This window comes from Bos indicus x Bos taurus, chromosome 11, assembly GCF_003369695.1.
Source record: "Bos indicus x Bos taurus breed Angus x Brahman F1 hybrid chromosome 11, Bos_hybrid_MaternalHap_v2.0, whole genome shotgun sequence".
Taxonomy (NCBI): Eukaryota; Metazoa; Chordata; class Mammalia; order Artiodactyla; family Bovidae; genus Bos; species Bos indicus x Bos taurus.
Genome location: NC_040086.1, coordinates 553,268 through 568,610, shown reverse-complemented (window position 1 = coordinate 568,610; position 15,343 = coordinate 553,268). Strand labels below are relative to the sequence as shown.

Here is a 15,343-nt window from a genome sequence, read left to right as displayed (position 1 = left end):
ACTTGCCCCATGAAAACTCAAGCCTAAACTTATCTATTTTCTTTACAAACTGCATTAGGGTCTTTGAGATGGGCCTTGGTTTATGTTGGGCTTATATCAGGCTTCCCTGATAGTTCAGTTGGTAAAGAATCCACCTGCAATGCAGGAGACCCCAGTTCGATGCCTGGGTTGGGAAGATCCCCCAGAGAAGGGAAAGGCTACCCACTCCAGTATTCTGGCCTGGAGAATTACATGGATTGTTAGGTTCATGGGGCTGCAAAGAGTCAGATACAACTGAGTGACATTCACTTTGGTTTAGTGCTAATTAGCAATAGTGTTAATTCAAGTTAAACTTTGCCCCAAAATCCTTTCGAATACTGACAAACAAAACTCACTGATGTAAACTACCTCAATTGATTCTCTGGGAACTATAATAAAGACTCAGTCCTAAGAACTCAAAAGTGCTACCTTGCAAAAAAACGTTTTAAATTTTTCCCATGAATTAAGTAAATCTTAATGGATTTGAGGATTAACTATTAAGCTAATTTTTTTTTAGCGTTAAGACATATTTTGACTGTCCCTGCCACTAAATATAAATCATCCTTTGAGTTCTGGCAGATGGCCTGTATTTTATAACAGCCGTAACATAAACAGCCAACAGGCCCTGGGTCGTTCAGTCTTTATAATCTGCTGTGATTAGTGAGTGGATCTACCTAAACAGTACCATAAATGTTATGATAGAAGTATATGCTTTGGGTGGACTAGTAGGATTTGAACCTATTCCCTCTTGTTGTTCAATTTTGGTTTTTGTTCTAATTGAGATATAATTGATATATAACAGTTTATTAGTTTCAGGTGTACAATTATTTGCTATTTGTATATACTGACAAATGACAACCACAAGTCTAGCTAACATCCAGCATCACACTTAGTTACAATTTTTTTTTCCTTCTGATGAGAATATCCTTCAGTTTTTACCAATCACACTACCTTGAAAGCTCGAGCTTCAGAGTTCCTGTTAGCTACAGTCTGGGCCAATAAACTTTGCCACCCCATTGGATCTTCTTTGTAGGAGAGCTGACCTGCTCTGAGCTTAACATATAAAACCCCATCCTTGGAAAGAATGGACCTGAAAGAAAACAAGAATGGATTTAATACAAGGCATTACTGGGAGCTGTTGCCTGGAAATGTAGTTCCCAATACTATGTTCACATGAGATAAAGTTTTCACCACTTTCTGCTATGTGATTATTTATTGTGTTGAAACTAAACCAGTCCCTACAAGTCATAATCAAGTTCTGCTTTTCTCTGCTGTCAAGATTCAAGGAGCCTATTAAATAAGGCAGCATTCTGACTATTTGCTCAAGTATGAATTTCAAAGAAGATATTTTATCTAACATGTATTCCCTTAAATATCTACTGATTGGTTTACAGCAAAAAGAAAAAGATGCTAGAAATCTAAAGACAGAATACAAAAAGCAGCTATTTATAGTCTGGGAGAAACAGAAATGAGGATGATACTGTAAAATCTGTTACAAATTGTTAAACTTTCTGCAAACTTAAAGACTTAATTTACATGCTAACTGAAGTATAAAATTATTAGCACTCTCTGTTCATCAAAGTAATTATCTGCATATGACCATTTCCAACCAAAAGCAATCAACCATCATCTTAATTTTACAAGAGCCATCTAACCAGAAAATGGTAAAGAGATGCAACAGAAGATGTGGTCTGACAAACACCAACTGTCACAAAGTTCCCTTTGTGGACATATAAATCAGCTTCATTTTCTTAGATTAAATCTTTCATTGTTGCTCCATAAGACAATTCCATGACTGTCCCAATTTAAGTCACTCAAGTTTCTCAGTGAATTAACAGTTAGGGTTTGACTTCTGAATGTAAAATTTTACTTCCTACAAAGAACTTTTTCAAAGAGAGAGATCATCTTCTTTAACACTCTACACATCGTCCTGGATGAGATGAAAGGGTGACAAGGAGCATTTCACATAATTATCATCATTTATACCTTCCCATATATTTCTATTCCCTTCACAGACACATCTGAGAAATTCAATGCACTTACTTCAAGTGTTGTGTTCCCTTGCTTAAATCTATGAGCAGTTCCCAGTATCTTGGGCCTTTAACTTTAATCTGCCAAGATAAATGTAAACAGTCAATCCAATCTTGGGGAAGGGTTAGTAGATAAAATGAAACCCACGCTTCTCCAAGGAAATGAGAATAAACTGGGCTAGAAAGAGATGGTGAGAGGTTAACAAGCCCATTTCCAAATGAACACATGAGTCATTTCTCAGGCCAGTTCGGCACTCAGCAAAGAGCTCCCAGTGGGGACCTCTCTCCCCGTCAGGACCATTCCCCCTGCTGCTGCTTGCCCACTGCTTAGAAAGCACTGAGAACGCACAGGCTTTTCTTTGGCTATCTGTAATGCTATGTTATTCTGGTTGAATCTCCCCTTTGATGATCTCTCTATTCATTTCTTACTCACCTGTTTCAAAAGGTGGAGTTCTGGAAGAAGGGTGGGGGCCATCAATTCTTCTTTGGTTTGCTCATACCACTGAGTGCCCTTCACAAATAGAACAGTCATCATTTACTATACAGTTAGGGGAAAAGTACAAAAAACATTCACCACTGCATGCTTTCCCTTCCCCGGAGGTTGGAGACAGACTCTCAACAGCATAAAACCCCCTCTGATACTCAAGTCTGACCAGACTACCGTCTGCGATCCTTGGCAGAGCCCACAGCGCCGCCCAGGGCTCCGAGCCCACGCCTCACCTGCCAGCAGCACCGCGCCTCTGCCCTTGCAGGAGGCCTCTGGCCTTCTGCACGCTGTCTTCTCTGCCAGGAACGTGCCCAGCTCGGCTGGCAAACCTCAGTCCAGACACCGTGTCTACCATGATGGCCTCCCAACCGCCAGGAGTGTTGATAAGAGCACGTGTCAGCTCCCCCCGCCCCACACAAACCTCCAATTATCTCAGGCTACTCTTACTGAATCCAAGCCTGACACTTCAGTGACAGACATTCCTTAATGACAGTCTTAATGAAATGACAGTCACCTCAACTTTGTATTCCAGAACCTAGCAGTTTTGGGGTTTGTTATTTTTTTGTTTTCCTGTTTTGACCACACCACATGGCTTACGGGATCTCAGTTCCCCAACCAGGGATTAAACCCATGCCACAGCAGTGAAAGCTCAAAATCCTAACCACTAGGCCACCAGGGAACTCCCTAGCACAGCTGATACACAGAAGGTACCGAACAATTCTCTGAAGGGAGCATGTGCACGCGTGCTCAGCGGTGTCAGATTCATTGATACCCCGTGGACTGTGGCCTGCCAGGCTCCTCTGTCCACGGGATTCTCCAGGCAAGAACACTGGAGTGGGTTGCCATTTCCTTCTCCAGGGGATCTTCCTGACCCAAGAACTGAACCCGCATCTCCTGTGTCTCGTGCATTGCCAGATGAACTCTTTACCACTGAGCCGCCTGAGAAGCCCAGAAGGAAGGACATAATGGCTTATAATCTGTCCGTGCATGTAAATCAAAGCTCTCTCATCACACACTCTGAAGCACTAGGCTGACGTCCAGAAATTAACTCCCTTCGTTCTTTGGAACGTGACTGTCAGCTACGTAAAGGTAACAGGGACATTTACAAACTACAAGCTCTAAAAACCAAAGAGCAGCTGACGGTCCCTAAACTATTACATCTGAAGGCTACAAATGAGCCTGAACGGCCTGGCAGGATGTACATTAACTGTGGAGGCTTCAATTTTTAGGGGAACTCAACTCACTGTTGTCATCTTTTAAAGAACAACGCTTTCAAAACACTTTGATGTGCAAAGACGGATGAGTGGCAATAAAAAGCAACAAGGCAACAACAGAGGCAGAAAGCTACCTTATAGGTCACTTCTAAGAGGGCGTAGCAGGGCATGTTTGTGTCCACATCCACGGGCACCAGCAGTCTGGGTTCTGCAGCCAGCACGTACAGGTGCCGGAGAGCCTGGAGGTGATACCTGTTCACAGAAAACACAAAAGGCCGTGACAACGGGAGGCAGCACAGCAGCCTGCGAGCTGAGACACGTCAGAGCCGAGCGGCACCCGCCCAGGACGGCAGTCCTAAAGGGCGATGATGGGACTCAACCAAAACATGATAGAGAGGCTCTCTTTTTGTACCAGTTACACAGAGGTTCTTGGTGCTTGTCACCAAACCGTTCTGTTTAAAACAGCTGATACTGTGACCAGCACCTGTTCCTTATTGTTGTTCAGTCGCTAAGTCGCCTCTGGCTCTTCACGACCCCACCGACTGCAGCACGCCAGGCTCCTCTGCCCTCTGCAGTTTACCGGAGTTTGCACAAATTCATGGCCATGGAGTCGGTGATGCTATCTAACCATCTCCCTTGTACCCTAATCGATAGCTGACTTCAACAACTCAAAACAATCTTCCCTAAACTTACAAGTAAGAGACCACGCATCAGAGTTACACTAATTTTAACAACAATGTTCTTATGTACCATCTATCATTAAAGTTTGGACTTTAGGGATTCCCTGGCAGTTAAGACTCAGTGCTTCCAGGGCAGGGGGGTGTGAGTTTGATCCCTGGTCAGGGAACTAATATCCCACATGTGGTGTGGTGAGGCCCAAGAAATTTTAAAAAAGAAAGTGCAGTTTGGACTTCACATCAGGCTACTTCTGTGAAAGCGGTCTTCCCGCCATCACTGGCTGCCCGTGACACTGCAGCTCTGAGCGGCGGCTCAGTTCCTGCGGGCCTCCCTCTCTTGCTCCTTCCCTGGCAGACCACTGGGGCTGCCTGAGCTGAGCTCCCAGAGCGCCCTGGATGTCACTGGGCACAAGGGGCTATCTTCTGCCCTTCCTCCACAAACAGGAGAGACTGGCTGGGCCCGAAACTTGTGGTGGTTCTTTGCGCTCTAAACACAGAGCTGCTGTGTTATCAGATGGCTTCTCCATGCGTAGGGTTCTACTCGTCACTGCCACTTCTAAACTAATTCTTGGCTGCATTTTCTTGTCCCTTTGCCAGTTAAACAAAACTTCTCAGCATTCAAAAGGGAGCAAACGGAATTCATACAGACCTTGCCACTACATCAGATAAATTCGTCTCTCAGAATTAAACACTTTGGCCAAAGCGTACTCAGTTTCTCCTGCTGCTGTCTTCTGCACGGTGAGTTTCCCCTAATGATACCCCTGGTCTGGCCTACTTCTGGCCTTAGAGCAGTTCAACTGACTAGAGAATGGGAGAAGGCTGGTCAGGAATCAGAAGCCCAAAGTTCTCTTCTGGCTTAATATTTTGCAAGAAAAACTTTTTAAAAGATTTACCCAGGAAGATAACTAAGTTTAAGAAAAGACTATAGCGAATTTGGAAATGAGTCCATGGAGCCAAAACACACTCAGATGACTCCCCTCCCCCCAGCTAACTGAAGAAAGGCCACGTGAGGAACACCACTCGGCTCACCGGTTGTCCGTGCTGTGAGCTGGGAAGTGGGGGTAAAGGGCACACAGGAGGGCGGCGATGGACGAGTTTGACGTGCTCAGAGAGTACCTGCAGGACAAACACGGAGGAACAGGCGTTACTCATCACACAGCAAACCTTCAGCTTTCACAGCACACTTGAGAATCGGGAAATCGGGGTGTTGTGGCAAGGTGCCTTGATGAAACTAATGCCTTGATCACTGTGGGGGCGTCAACAACAGGAACGTTTTAGTCAGTCCTTAAGCCATTTCAACATCAGCTACTATTTAAGGCAGAAGTGACACATCACAAATGTTAAATTTCAAAACTTAACATTAGTAAGCAAAGTTTTGACCTAAGAGAGAACAGCAGTGAGAACAATGAGCACAACTGTAGAGATTACAGATACTGAAAAAGTTATGTGTAAACTACACTGCCTTCTTCTCCAGTTTTATATATACCTGTTAATAGAATGCTGAAACTTACTTCTAAACATACAGGGTTTTTTTTTTAACTGGGTATCTCAAACACTTTTTTCCTTTCTGTAAAGCACAGATATTTCCTTAGAATGCCAGACTAAATAAAACAGGCAAAAGCTATCATTAAAAAGTTACAATGAATGAATAAACAACTATTCCTTGAAAAACAAGGTTCTGTTCATTATCGGTATGATAAACTTATCTTATAAAGGCCATACACTCTTAGTAAAGTAAAATCTTTTGAGATTTTCTTAAATTAATATTTTACTGTTGCTCAAAAACAGGGTGACTAAAGTTTTAGTCTTTCCTACAAATACTTTGAAATAAAGATGATTCTGGACATCACATAAAACCACTGCTATCACTACTCAATATACATATTTTTTATTATACATATACATGTAGACATCCCCGTATCTCTTTCCCTATCTCTTTTAATAATTAGGGTATCAAGTAAGAATTCAGTATTTATTATACACATATATATTTTATGAAGAAGAGATTTCAAAATTTAAAACACGGAAATACATCTATTTTGACATGAGCATAAGCTAGGCCATTTTCTCTTTATCATTCTGATAAATCCAAAGATAAACATTAGATATTAATGTCAGAAATTTTGAGATTAAGCATAAGGGTTAACTATGCTAAGAGAAATGTAAACCTTGTCACAGAGTGCACACAATCATTCAAAGATAAAACAGTCAGTCACTAGAAGAGCAGCAGCAGGATGGGCAGGATGGGAGAAAAGCTACTCAAAATGCAAGCAGAGCAAGTAGGGTCCTACAGCATGTGATGACAAAAGATGAGACTGAATCAGAAAATAAAATAAATAAGAGGCTTATTTGGAAAGGAAAATATATTTTTAAAAGAATTTTTATGATAATATTTCCTTAACCATTCTTAATTTTAAACAATTAAAAGACAAAACTTCTACAAAATGTGTCAAAAGGAAATGAATGCACATCTTTAACAATCTTGACTTTTTGTACTTACAGAAGGATGTGTTCCAATGTTTAATTCACTCTCAATAGTGTAAAGTAACTACTGACTTACAGATATTGTGTCAGTTGTCCAAGGTCACAAACTCTAGAGCTAAATAAATGAAAGGATACACTACACTCATAGACTTTAAGACTCAACGATGTCAGATTTCAATTCCTCCAAACCAGTGGAAAGATTCAATGCAATTCCAATCAATATTTAATAATGTTATTTAGTTTGGAAAAATCACAAACAAATCCCACCATTTATATAAAATGTAGAGAGCCAAGAACAGAAAAACATATTTTCAAAGAACATAGCTCACTTTGGAGGATTTACTCTACTGGATATCAAAACTTATTATAAAAACTACAATAATTCAGTCAACTGTGGTACTGTGCAAGTATAGAAAAACAGACAACTGAACATAACAGCCCAGAAACAAACACATGTACATGGACACTGAACTTACAACAAAGGTGGTGCTGCCGAACAGTGGGGGAACGGTAAGCTTTTTGTTAACAGCAAAGTGCCAACTGGGGCGAGGGGCGAGGGGCGAGGGGGGAGACACAGAAAAATCAGTTCTGGGTAGATTTTAAATCCAAATGTGAGTGGAAAGGCTGAAAAACTTCTAGAAGATAAATAAGAGAATATCTTCATTTCTGGTGGGTAAGGAAATATTTCATCAAAAGGACAAAAAAGGACAAACCATCAAAGAAAAATATTAACAATTCTGTTCATCAAAAGATAACATTAAGAGAGTTAAAAGGTAAGCCACAGAGTAGAAGCTAACTACAACATGAAGAACAAAGGTCTTGGAATCAAAATGATAAACTAATATGGAATAGTCAAATTAATAGAAACAGAAAGTGAAACAGTGTTTGCCAGGGGACTGGGCAAGGGGGTAAATGAGGAGTACTTGCTTAGCGGGTACAGAGCTTCAGAGAACGTCAAGGCTGTATATTGTCACCCTGCTTATTTAACATATATGCAGAGTACATCATGAGAAACGCTGGGCTGGAGGAAGCACAAGCTGGAATCAAGATTGCCAGGAGAAATATTAATAACCTCAGATATGCAGATGACACCACCCTTATGGCAGAAAGTGAAGAAGAACTAAAGAGCCTCTTGATGAAAGTGAAACAGGAGAGTGAAAAAGTTGGCTTAAAGCTCAATATTCAGAAAACTAAGATCATGGCATCCAGTCCCATCACTTTGTGGCAAATAGATGGGGAAACAGTGGAAACACTGGCTGACTTTATTTTTTTGGGCTCCAAAATCACTGCAGAAGGTGACTGCAGCCATGAAATTAAAAGATGCTTACCCCTTGGAAGGAAAGTTATGACCAACCCAGACAGCATATTAAAAAGCAGAGACATTACTTTGTCAACAAAAGTCGATCCAGTCAAGGCTATGGTTTTTCCAGTAGTCATGTATGGATGTGAGAGTTGGACTATAAAGAAAGCTGAGTGCAGGAGAATTGATGCTTTTGAACTGTGGTGTTGGAGAAGAGTCTTGAGAGTCCCTTGGACTGCAAGGAGGTCCAACCAGTCCAACCTAAAGGAGATCAGTCCTGGGTGTTCATTGGAAGGACTGATGTTGAAGCTGAAACTCCAATACTTTGGCCACCTGATGCAAAGAGCTGACTCATTTGAAAAGACCCTGATGCTGGGAAAGATTGAAGGCGGGAGGAGAAGGGGACGACAGAGGATGAGATGGTTGGATGGCATCAGCAACTCAATGAACGTGAGTTTGGGTAGGCTCCGGGAGTTGGTGATGGACAGGGAGGCCTAGTGTGCTGCAGTTCATGGGGTCTCAAAGAGTCGGACACGACTGAGCAACTGAACTGAACTGATAGCGTTTCAGTTTTGCAAAAAGAAAAGGCTTTGGAGATTGGTTGTACAACAATGTGGATATATCTAATATTACTGACATTTAAAAACAGTTAAGATGATAAATTTTATGTTATGTACATTAAACCACAAATAAAAATTTTTAAATGAATAAACCAATATGAAAATGGGTAGCAAGAGATTTGGCCATCAAAGGAAATTTTCAGTTGGCCATCAAAGCTATAAAAAGGTGCCACATACCATTATTCAAGAAAAACAAAATGAGATACTACTACCCAATGGCTAAAATAAAGGTAGCAACAGCAGTGTTGACCAGGATGGGGAGCAACTGGAAATTTATATGATGCTGATGGGTATATAAAATGGTAAAACCCCTTTGGAGTACTGACGGCATTATCTACTGAAATATAAAAGAAATATACACCCAATGACCCAGTTCTACTCACAGATCTGTACACAGCAAAATCAAAAATATGTACAAGAATGTTCATAACAGTTTCAAACTAGAAAACAAGCATATCCATCACTAACAGAGTAAGTGGATAACTGTGGTAAACCATACAATGGAATTCAAGAGCACTGAGACATGAATAAACGCCACCGGCAACACGCGTGAATCTCAAACACAATGCTGAGCTAAAGAAAGAAAGTATGTGAGGACACACAGTATATGACTCCGTTCTAATTTCAAAACTAGCCTAACGTGTCAGAAACCTACACGGCATGTATGTTTGGGCAGAATAAAGTAACAGTAAATTGGAAGGGGCATAGCAGTTGGAGATGGGTATTCTGAGTGACATCTTGCTCTATGGAACATCTAAGAGATTCTCAAATTGTAGGTAGTTCATTGAGTCATGCCCCTATGACTTGCACACTTACACTATTCTGTAAGTGTATTTTTTCCAAAACAGATCATTAAAAGCCAGGGAAGTCGTATAAAAGGATGAAGTGGTCAGGAATGATAGATGCTAGAAAGAGAGCAAGAAAATTGAAAACAGCAAATCTCATAGGCGTTGGTGACTGACAGTGTTCATGCCTTTTATGAGACAACAATTTAGTAGAAGAGTAAAATCATTCAAGAGTGAGAAACAAGAAGTGATACAATGAAGTACTGAGTACAGACTCTTCTAAGAAAGGCAGTGATGCCACATGTGTTAGAGAGAGGATGGTAACTCTCCTAAAGAAAAAAAAAGTTGGTCGCACAGTCGTGTCCGACTCTTTGTGACCCCATGGGCTATAGCCCGCCGGGTCCTCTGTCCATGAATTCTCCAGGCAAGAGTACTGGAGGGGGTTGCCATTCCCTTCTCCAGGGGAACCCAGGTCTCCTGCATTGCAGACAGATTCTTTACCAACTGAGCTACTAGGGAAGGCCCCCATGCTGCTGCTGCTGCTGCTGCTAAGTCACCTCAGTCGTGTCCGACTCTGCGACCCCATAGACGGCAGCCCACCAGGCTCCACCATCCCTGGGATTCTCCAGGCAAGAACACTGGAGTAGGTTACCATTTCCTTCTCCAATGCATGAAGGTGAAAAGTGAAAGTGAAGTCGCTCAGTCGTGTCCGACTCTGAGCAACCCCATGGACTGCAGCCAACCAGGCTCCTCCGTCCATGGGATTTTCCAGGCAAGAGTACTGGAGTGGGGTGCCATCACCTTCTCCGGAAGGCCCCCATAGTGGGGCATAAATTAACTGATGGTTAAACTATATTACCTGCCTCCTCCCAAAAATAGAAGTCCGAGGGCCATGTGATGGGCTAAGTGGAAACCATAGTTCATTTCACCACCTGTTTTCATGTGTAAGAAGCGACAAAGCTGCAGCACCTTCAGGTTCCCCGAGCCAGCCATCACCATGGCGAGAGACAGCAGCACCACGCTCAGGCAAGTCTCCAGGTTGTAAGGACCTGTCTGGAGACATGAAGATGCCACACCACATCAGCTGTGCTACATAAAACTAAAGCAGCCAGCATTAGACTACAGATGTTCACAACTTAAAAACTCTGAAAAAATATTTTCTCTGATTATGAAATTTAAGTTCCAGGTGGAAAATTCAGACAATAAGGTATCAAGAAGGAAATAACAATTACTTGGAATACTAAAAGCTATAAACTTTTTTGGCTTTTCCCCCAAATCTTACCTATAGTATCTATCTTTTAAATGAAATTGAGATATTATTACATATAGTATTTTTAAGTTTTTAATCTATTTTATTATAAGCAATCTTCACTAGTAAAAATTCTTACACAACATGCTGTTGATAGCTCCTCTATATAACAGTGTAGATATACCATAGTCCACTTATTGACTACTTTTAGATTTTTTTGATGCTGCAAATTTTCTAATATAAATAATGTTAATTAAATATTTTTTTAACCAGGAAATAAAACCTTGTGGTCTTACTATCATCATCAGAGCAGCAATCCTCAATAGCAACTGTATTTTTTCTAAGTAATTTTTCCAACAAGCAGTTATCAACATTCAGTACTGAGAATGGCATAAGATATGACAATCCATAAAGGTCATGGCTTTTCTTAATTATTCTCTCATCATAAGAAATAAATGCCTTTAAGGGTAGTCACATTCTCAACCAACTAATATCCCAGAACTAAAATACAAAGATGAGCCAAAGCCTCAAACCTCCCATTCTAAATTCAAAGACTGTACAGATATTTGGCAACACATAAGTAGTCGAATTATCAGTGAATTTTCTTCAAGTTTAATTTTATTCCCAAGGAGAACCATCATAAAAAGACTTACTACAGAAGCATTAGGTGCAGACAAATAAGTCATAAAATCTTTTGCAAATTTATGCTGGAAAAAAACAAAATAAAAAATTTAAGGTTAAAAGACACATACTAAGGCTCTGTAAAAAAGAAAACAGAACAGAGTAGAGGAAGATATTTCTTACCAAACAGTTAAATGCTGATAAGTTTTCTGAGCCAGCAAATCGAAAACCCAGAGACAAACAAGCTCCTGCAATGATGTAGACATGTGCCTGCCTGAAAACAGATTGCAACAGATTGATTGAAATACTCTCCTTGTTTTGCTTTAAAATTCACTATTACTATTACCTGGGGACACAAATAATGAATACTCCTGTTCTCTAAATTAGTTTCTTCACTTCTGGGAACGCTCAAGTGCGCCTGTACTCAATCAACTGGCAGGTTTCCGTCTGCTTTCCTTAAGCAGAAGCACCGTGTGGCTCTAGCTGATAAAGTCTGCCTCATGCCTGCACTGTCTCATATGCAGCAAAAGAAGATAGTTTCTAACAATCACTGAGGATTTTTTTTTAATGAAAAGGATAAAAAAGGAATATATGTAAGTTAAATCTCTGATACAGTTTATGAGGGTAAAAATTCTATGCTTTAGAGAGCTAAATAAAAAAACAAACTGGTGAACATCTGATAAACCATGGTTAGGAACATGGTGGATTTAGAATAATTACTCAAATCAAGGACAGCATTTCTCTTGCACAATATATTTCAACTCATTTATCTGACAGATACTGGAGTAGCTAATGTGTATTAGATGTTTCAGGACTTACGACAAAGTTTCCAAATTCAAATCCTCTGAGCAAGGCAATTCAATCTCACTGAGAGAAATACTATTTTCTCTTATAATCTGTCAAGACAGAAAGCAGAATACTTGGATATTAACATTCAAGTTACAAGTATCTAGTAATTTGAATAATAACATACTGCTTATGGTCATATTTACATAAGCTTTACCAAACCATCTCATTCAAAGGCCTATATTTTAATCATACTGACTGCAATCCAATTTCAGATCTAAGATGGGACAAATACTCAATAGGACTGGACTACTTGAGTACATTCTGAAGCAATAACAGAGCAGTAATATTTCACGCCAGTGAACTGAAATCCAGACACGATGGCCACAGAGGAGACCTGGGGCAGGACTGAGGGGAAGCAGCAGGAAAGTAGAAAAAGGCAGTTGGAGAGAACTCTTAACCAGAGACATATGAATGTCTCCAGTATTCAGACTCATGAATGTTTCCAGTATTGAGCCTACCTTCCTGCCAAAGATAAGGTTAGTTACCATATTAGTCACTCAAACTATCAATATGTTAATTTGTTAACTATTGTTTAGAAACCCATCCCTTTCCTTTTAGTATGAACAGGAATTTATTTTTTTTTAAATACAGAGAATATCTAACTTTAAAACCACGAACTGATTTCTCTTCACTTAAATACAAATAAAAAAGATAAAGCTATATATTTTCTAAAACTTATGAATGCAAGCACATAGAAGAAAAACTATGAAGATTTATTCCTATGACTCTTTTTAGAAGACATTTCAGGATGCTTTCTATAATAAACCAGTAAGTACTCAGAGTCATTTATGATACAATCTTCTTACATACTGAGCACCACCAAATCAAAAAAAAAAAAAACCTTGAAATACCTTCTCCCTTTCATAATCTCAATGTGGTAAGCAATTACATTGGCTATGTAATACAGGCTGGTAACTACTTCCATCTTTCTTCCTCTTGTCTTTATTTTTAATTTGGAATGTATCTACTTAGAAATTGAATCACATTCTGAAAAACTGATATAACTCCAAAGTGAGCAGTAAATATATACATGGATAACCTAATTATAACATTCACTATATAAATCAGCAATAATATCATACAGGAATCAAATATTTCTATTTTGAAAGCAGGCAGTTACAAGCTCCTTTTTATCTTAAAAAGCATATAGCCTGGCACTTAAAGGTCTAGGTTCTAATCAAAGCAGGGCCACACATTAGCCCTGAACCACCTCTGTAAAACAAGCAAAATTATATTCCTACCTTCCAGGTTTCTGTGAGGATTAGAAGACTTAACCTACTCAAAGCTCTTAAAATTAATACCTGGCACATATTCTTTGTGTTAGCTGCTATTATTATCATTATTATAGATCTGTACCATTCCTATCACAAGATCACACTTGATCATAAACCACTTGAAATCATCACTAAAAACCTGAGTTATAATAACTGTGTGCGGGGGGTGGGGAACACACTCTTCAGCCTAGCCCTTGTTATCGTTTCTACGGCCTCGTAAGTTTAAAAAAAAAAAAAGTAAGAAATATAAGGTGCAATCAAAGGGAAACATGTAATCACTTATAAGCAGGCTGAGGCACACAGGAATGAACAAGAAAAAGACCACCGAACTGCTGGTTTTTCCCCCTAATCTTTATTTATTTGGCTGTGCCAAGTCTTAGTTGTGGCATGTAGGATCTTTCAGCTGCAACATGTGGAATCTAGCTCCCTGACCAGGGATCAAACCCGGCCCCCTGCACTGGGAGCGCGGAGTCTCAGCCACTGGACCACTAGGGAAGTCTAAGACAAAAATCCTGAGCTCTCACGACTGCCCCGGTACCCAGTGGCTAAGACTCCATGCTCCCGGTGCTGAGGGCCCAGGTTCAATCCCTGGTAGGGGAACTGGATCCCACATGCTGCAACTAAGAGTCTGCATGCCACAAATGGAGATCCCGCATGCCACAACACAAAGACCGAGGATCCCGCACGCCGCAACTGAGACCCAGCACAACAAAATAAATATAAATAAATAGTTAAAAAAAAAATCTCAAGCGCTGAAGGCCTAACAGCCAGTTTAAGTTTTGCCCCACCTCTTACTAGCAAGGGTGGTTTTGGACCAGTCTGTCCTCTTCCAACGTAACAGTGAGGTACTGAGCTCTAGCTACTGTGTGCGAGTTGCTAGGAATGAAAGATGGAAAAGATACGGTAACTGGCCTTGAGGTCTCCTGACACACAAATAATCAAAAGTACATCGTTCCCACCCATACACTGGGGGCAATACTTGAACAATTAATAGCATAACAGTGAACAAAAAAAAAAAGAAAGAAAGAAAGAAAAAGAGAAACAGGTTGCAGAGTAAAGCTTTTTTATGAAGATGTTAGTTACTGTATTTGATACATGCCTTAAGTTCAAACAAATAAGCAGTTTATAAAGTGACCTTATTAACCCATTTTTGATGCTAAGTTGCTCCCTACAAGCAGCCCTGCTACGGAATCAATGAGATGACTGGGTGGGAACCAGGAGAAAGTAGAGAGACAGGCATATCAACAACAGAACTGTGAACTTGTTATATATCCTACTGGGTAACCCTAATATAATAAAGACCAAATTTAAAATTATTAAGTCTGAAGGAAAAGGAATGTCAGAGAGATAACTATATTAAAAGTCCAAGGACTACATTTCCACAAAACTTTAAAAATAGAAGTTATATAAAAAAAGAACTTACATGAATTTTCACTTTCCATTTGAAAATAGTTATTTGTGTACATGCTTAACCTCACTTTGAAAACTAAAAAAAATATAAACTTAGCAAACTAAAGTTTTCTCAAAATCAGTCTACATGTCAGATGCATCTTAAATGTAGCATGGAATTTAGGATGGTGTCTTGCATTTGCAAAGGATCAACAAACATATGCTGAATGAAGGAATAGAAGAAAAAGTATAATTTCATCCTACAACGTACATTTTAAAGCATACTTTCCAGAAGAACTGCTATTTTTGACATCTAAATACTCAAGGAGTTAAATGTCTGCCTAGC

General features: G+C 40.0%; 1 protein-coding gene across 5 annotated transcripts in view; it reads right to left on the bottom strand.

Moving 5' to 3' along the window:
• The window catches only part of ANAPC1 (anaphase promoting complex subunit 1), a 99,299-nt gene that overhangs the window by 16,846 nt on the left and 67,110 nt on the right, over positions 1 to 15,343 (bottom strand). For 4 of the 5 annotated variants that reach the window (XM_027554519.1, XM_027554518.1, XM_027554520.1 and 1 more), the window contains exons 35-43: positions 12,305 to 12,381; positions 11,669 to 11,759; positions 11,518 to 11,571; positions 10,475 to 10,668; positions 5,456 to 5,542; positions 3,884 to 4,001; positions 2,482 to 2,559; positions 2,062 to 2,129; positions 970 to 1,108 (exon numbers count right to left, since the gene is read on the bottom strand). In XM_027554519.1, the coding sequence (XP_027410320.1) occupies positions 970 to 1,108; positions 2,062 to 2,129; positions 2,482 to 2,559; positions 3,884 to 4,001; positions 5,456 to 5,542; positions 10,475 to 10,668; positions 11,518 to 11,571; positions 11,669 to 11,759; positions 12,305 to 12,381 (906 nt within the window). Of the gene's footprint in view, positions 1 to 969; positions 1,109 to 2,061; positions 2,130 to 2,481; positions 2,560 to 3,883; positions 4,002 to 5,455; positions 5,543 to 10,474; positions 10,669 to 11,517; positions 11,572 to 11,668; positions 11,760 to 12,304; positions 12,382 to 15,343 lie in introns of those variants that run through there. The other variant, XM_027554522.1, reaches the window with a different exon arrangement.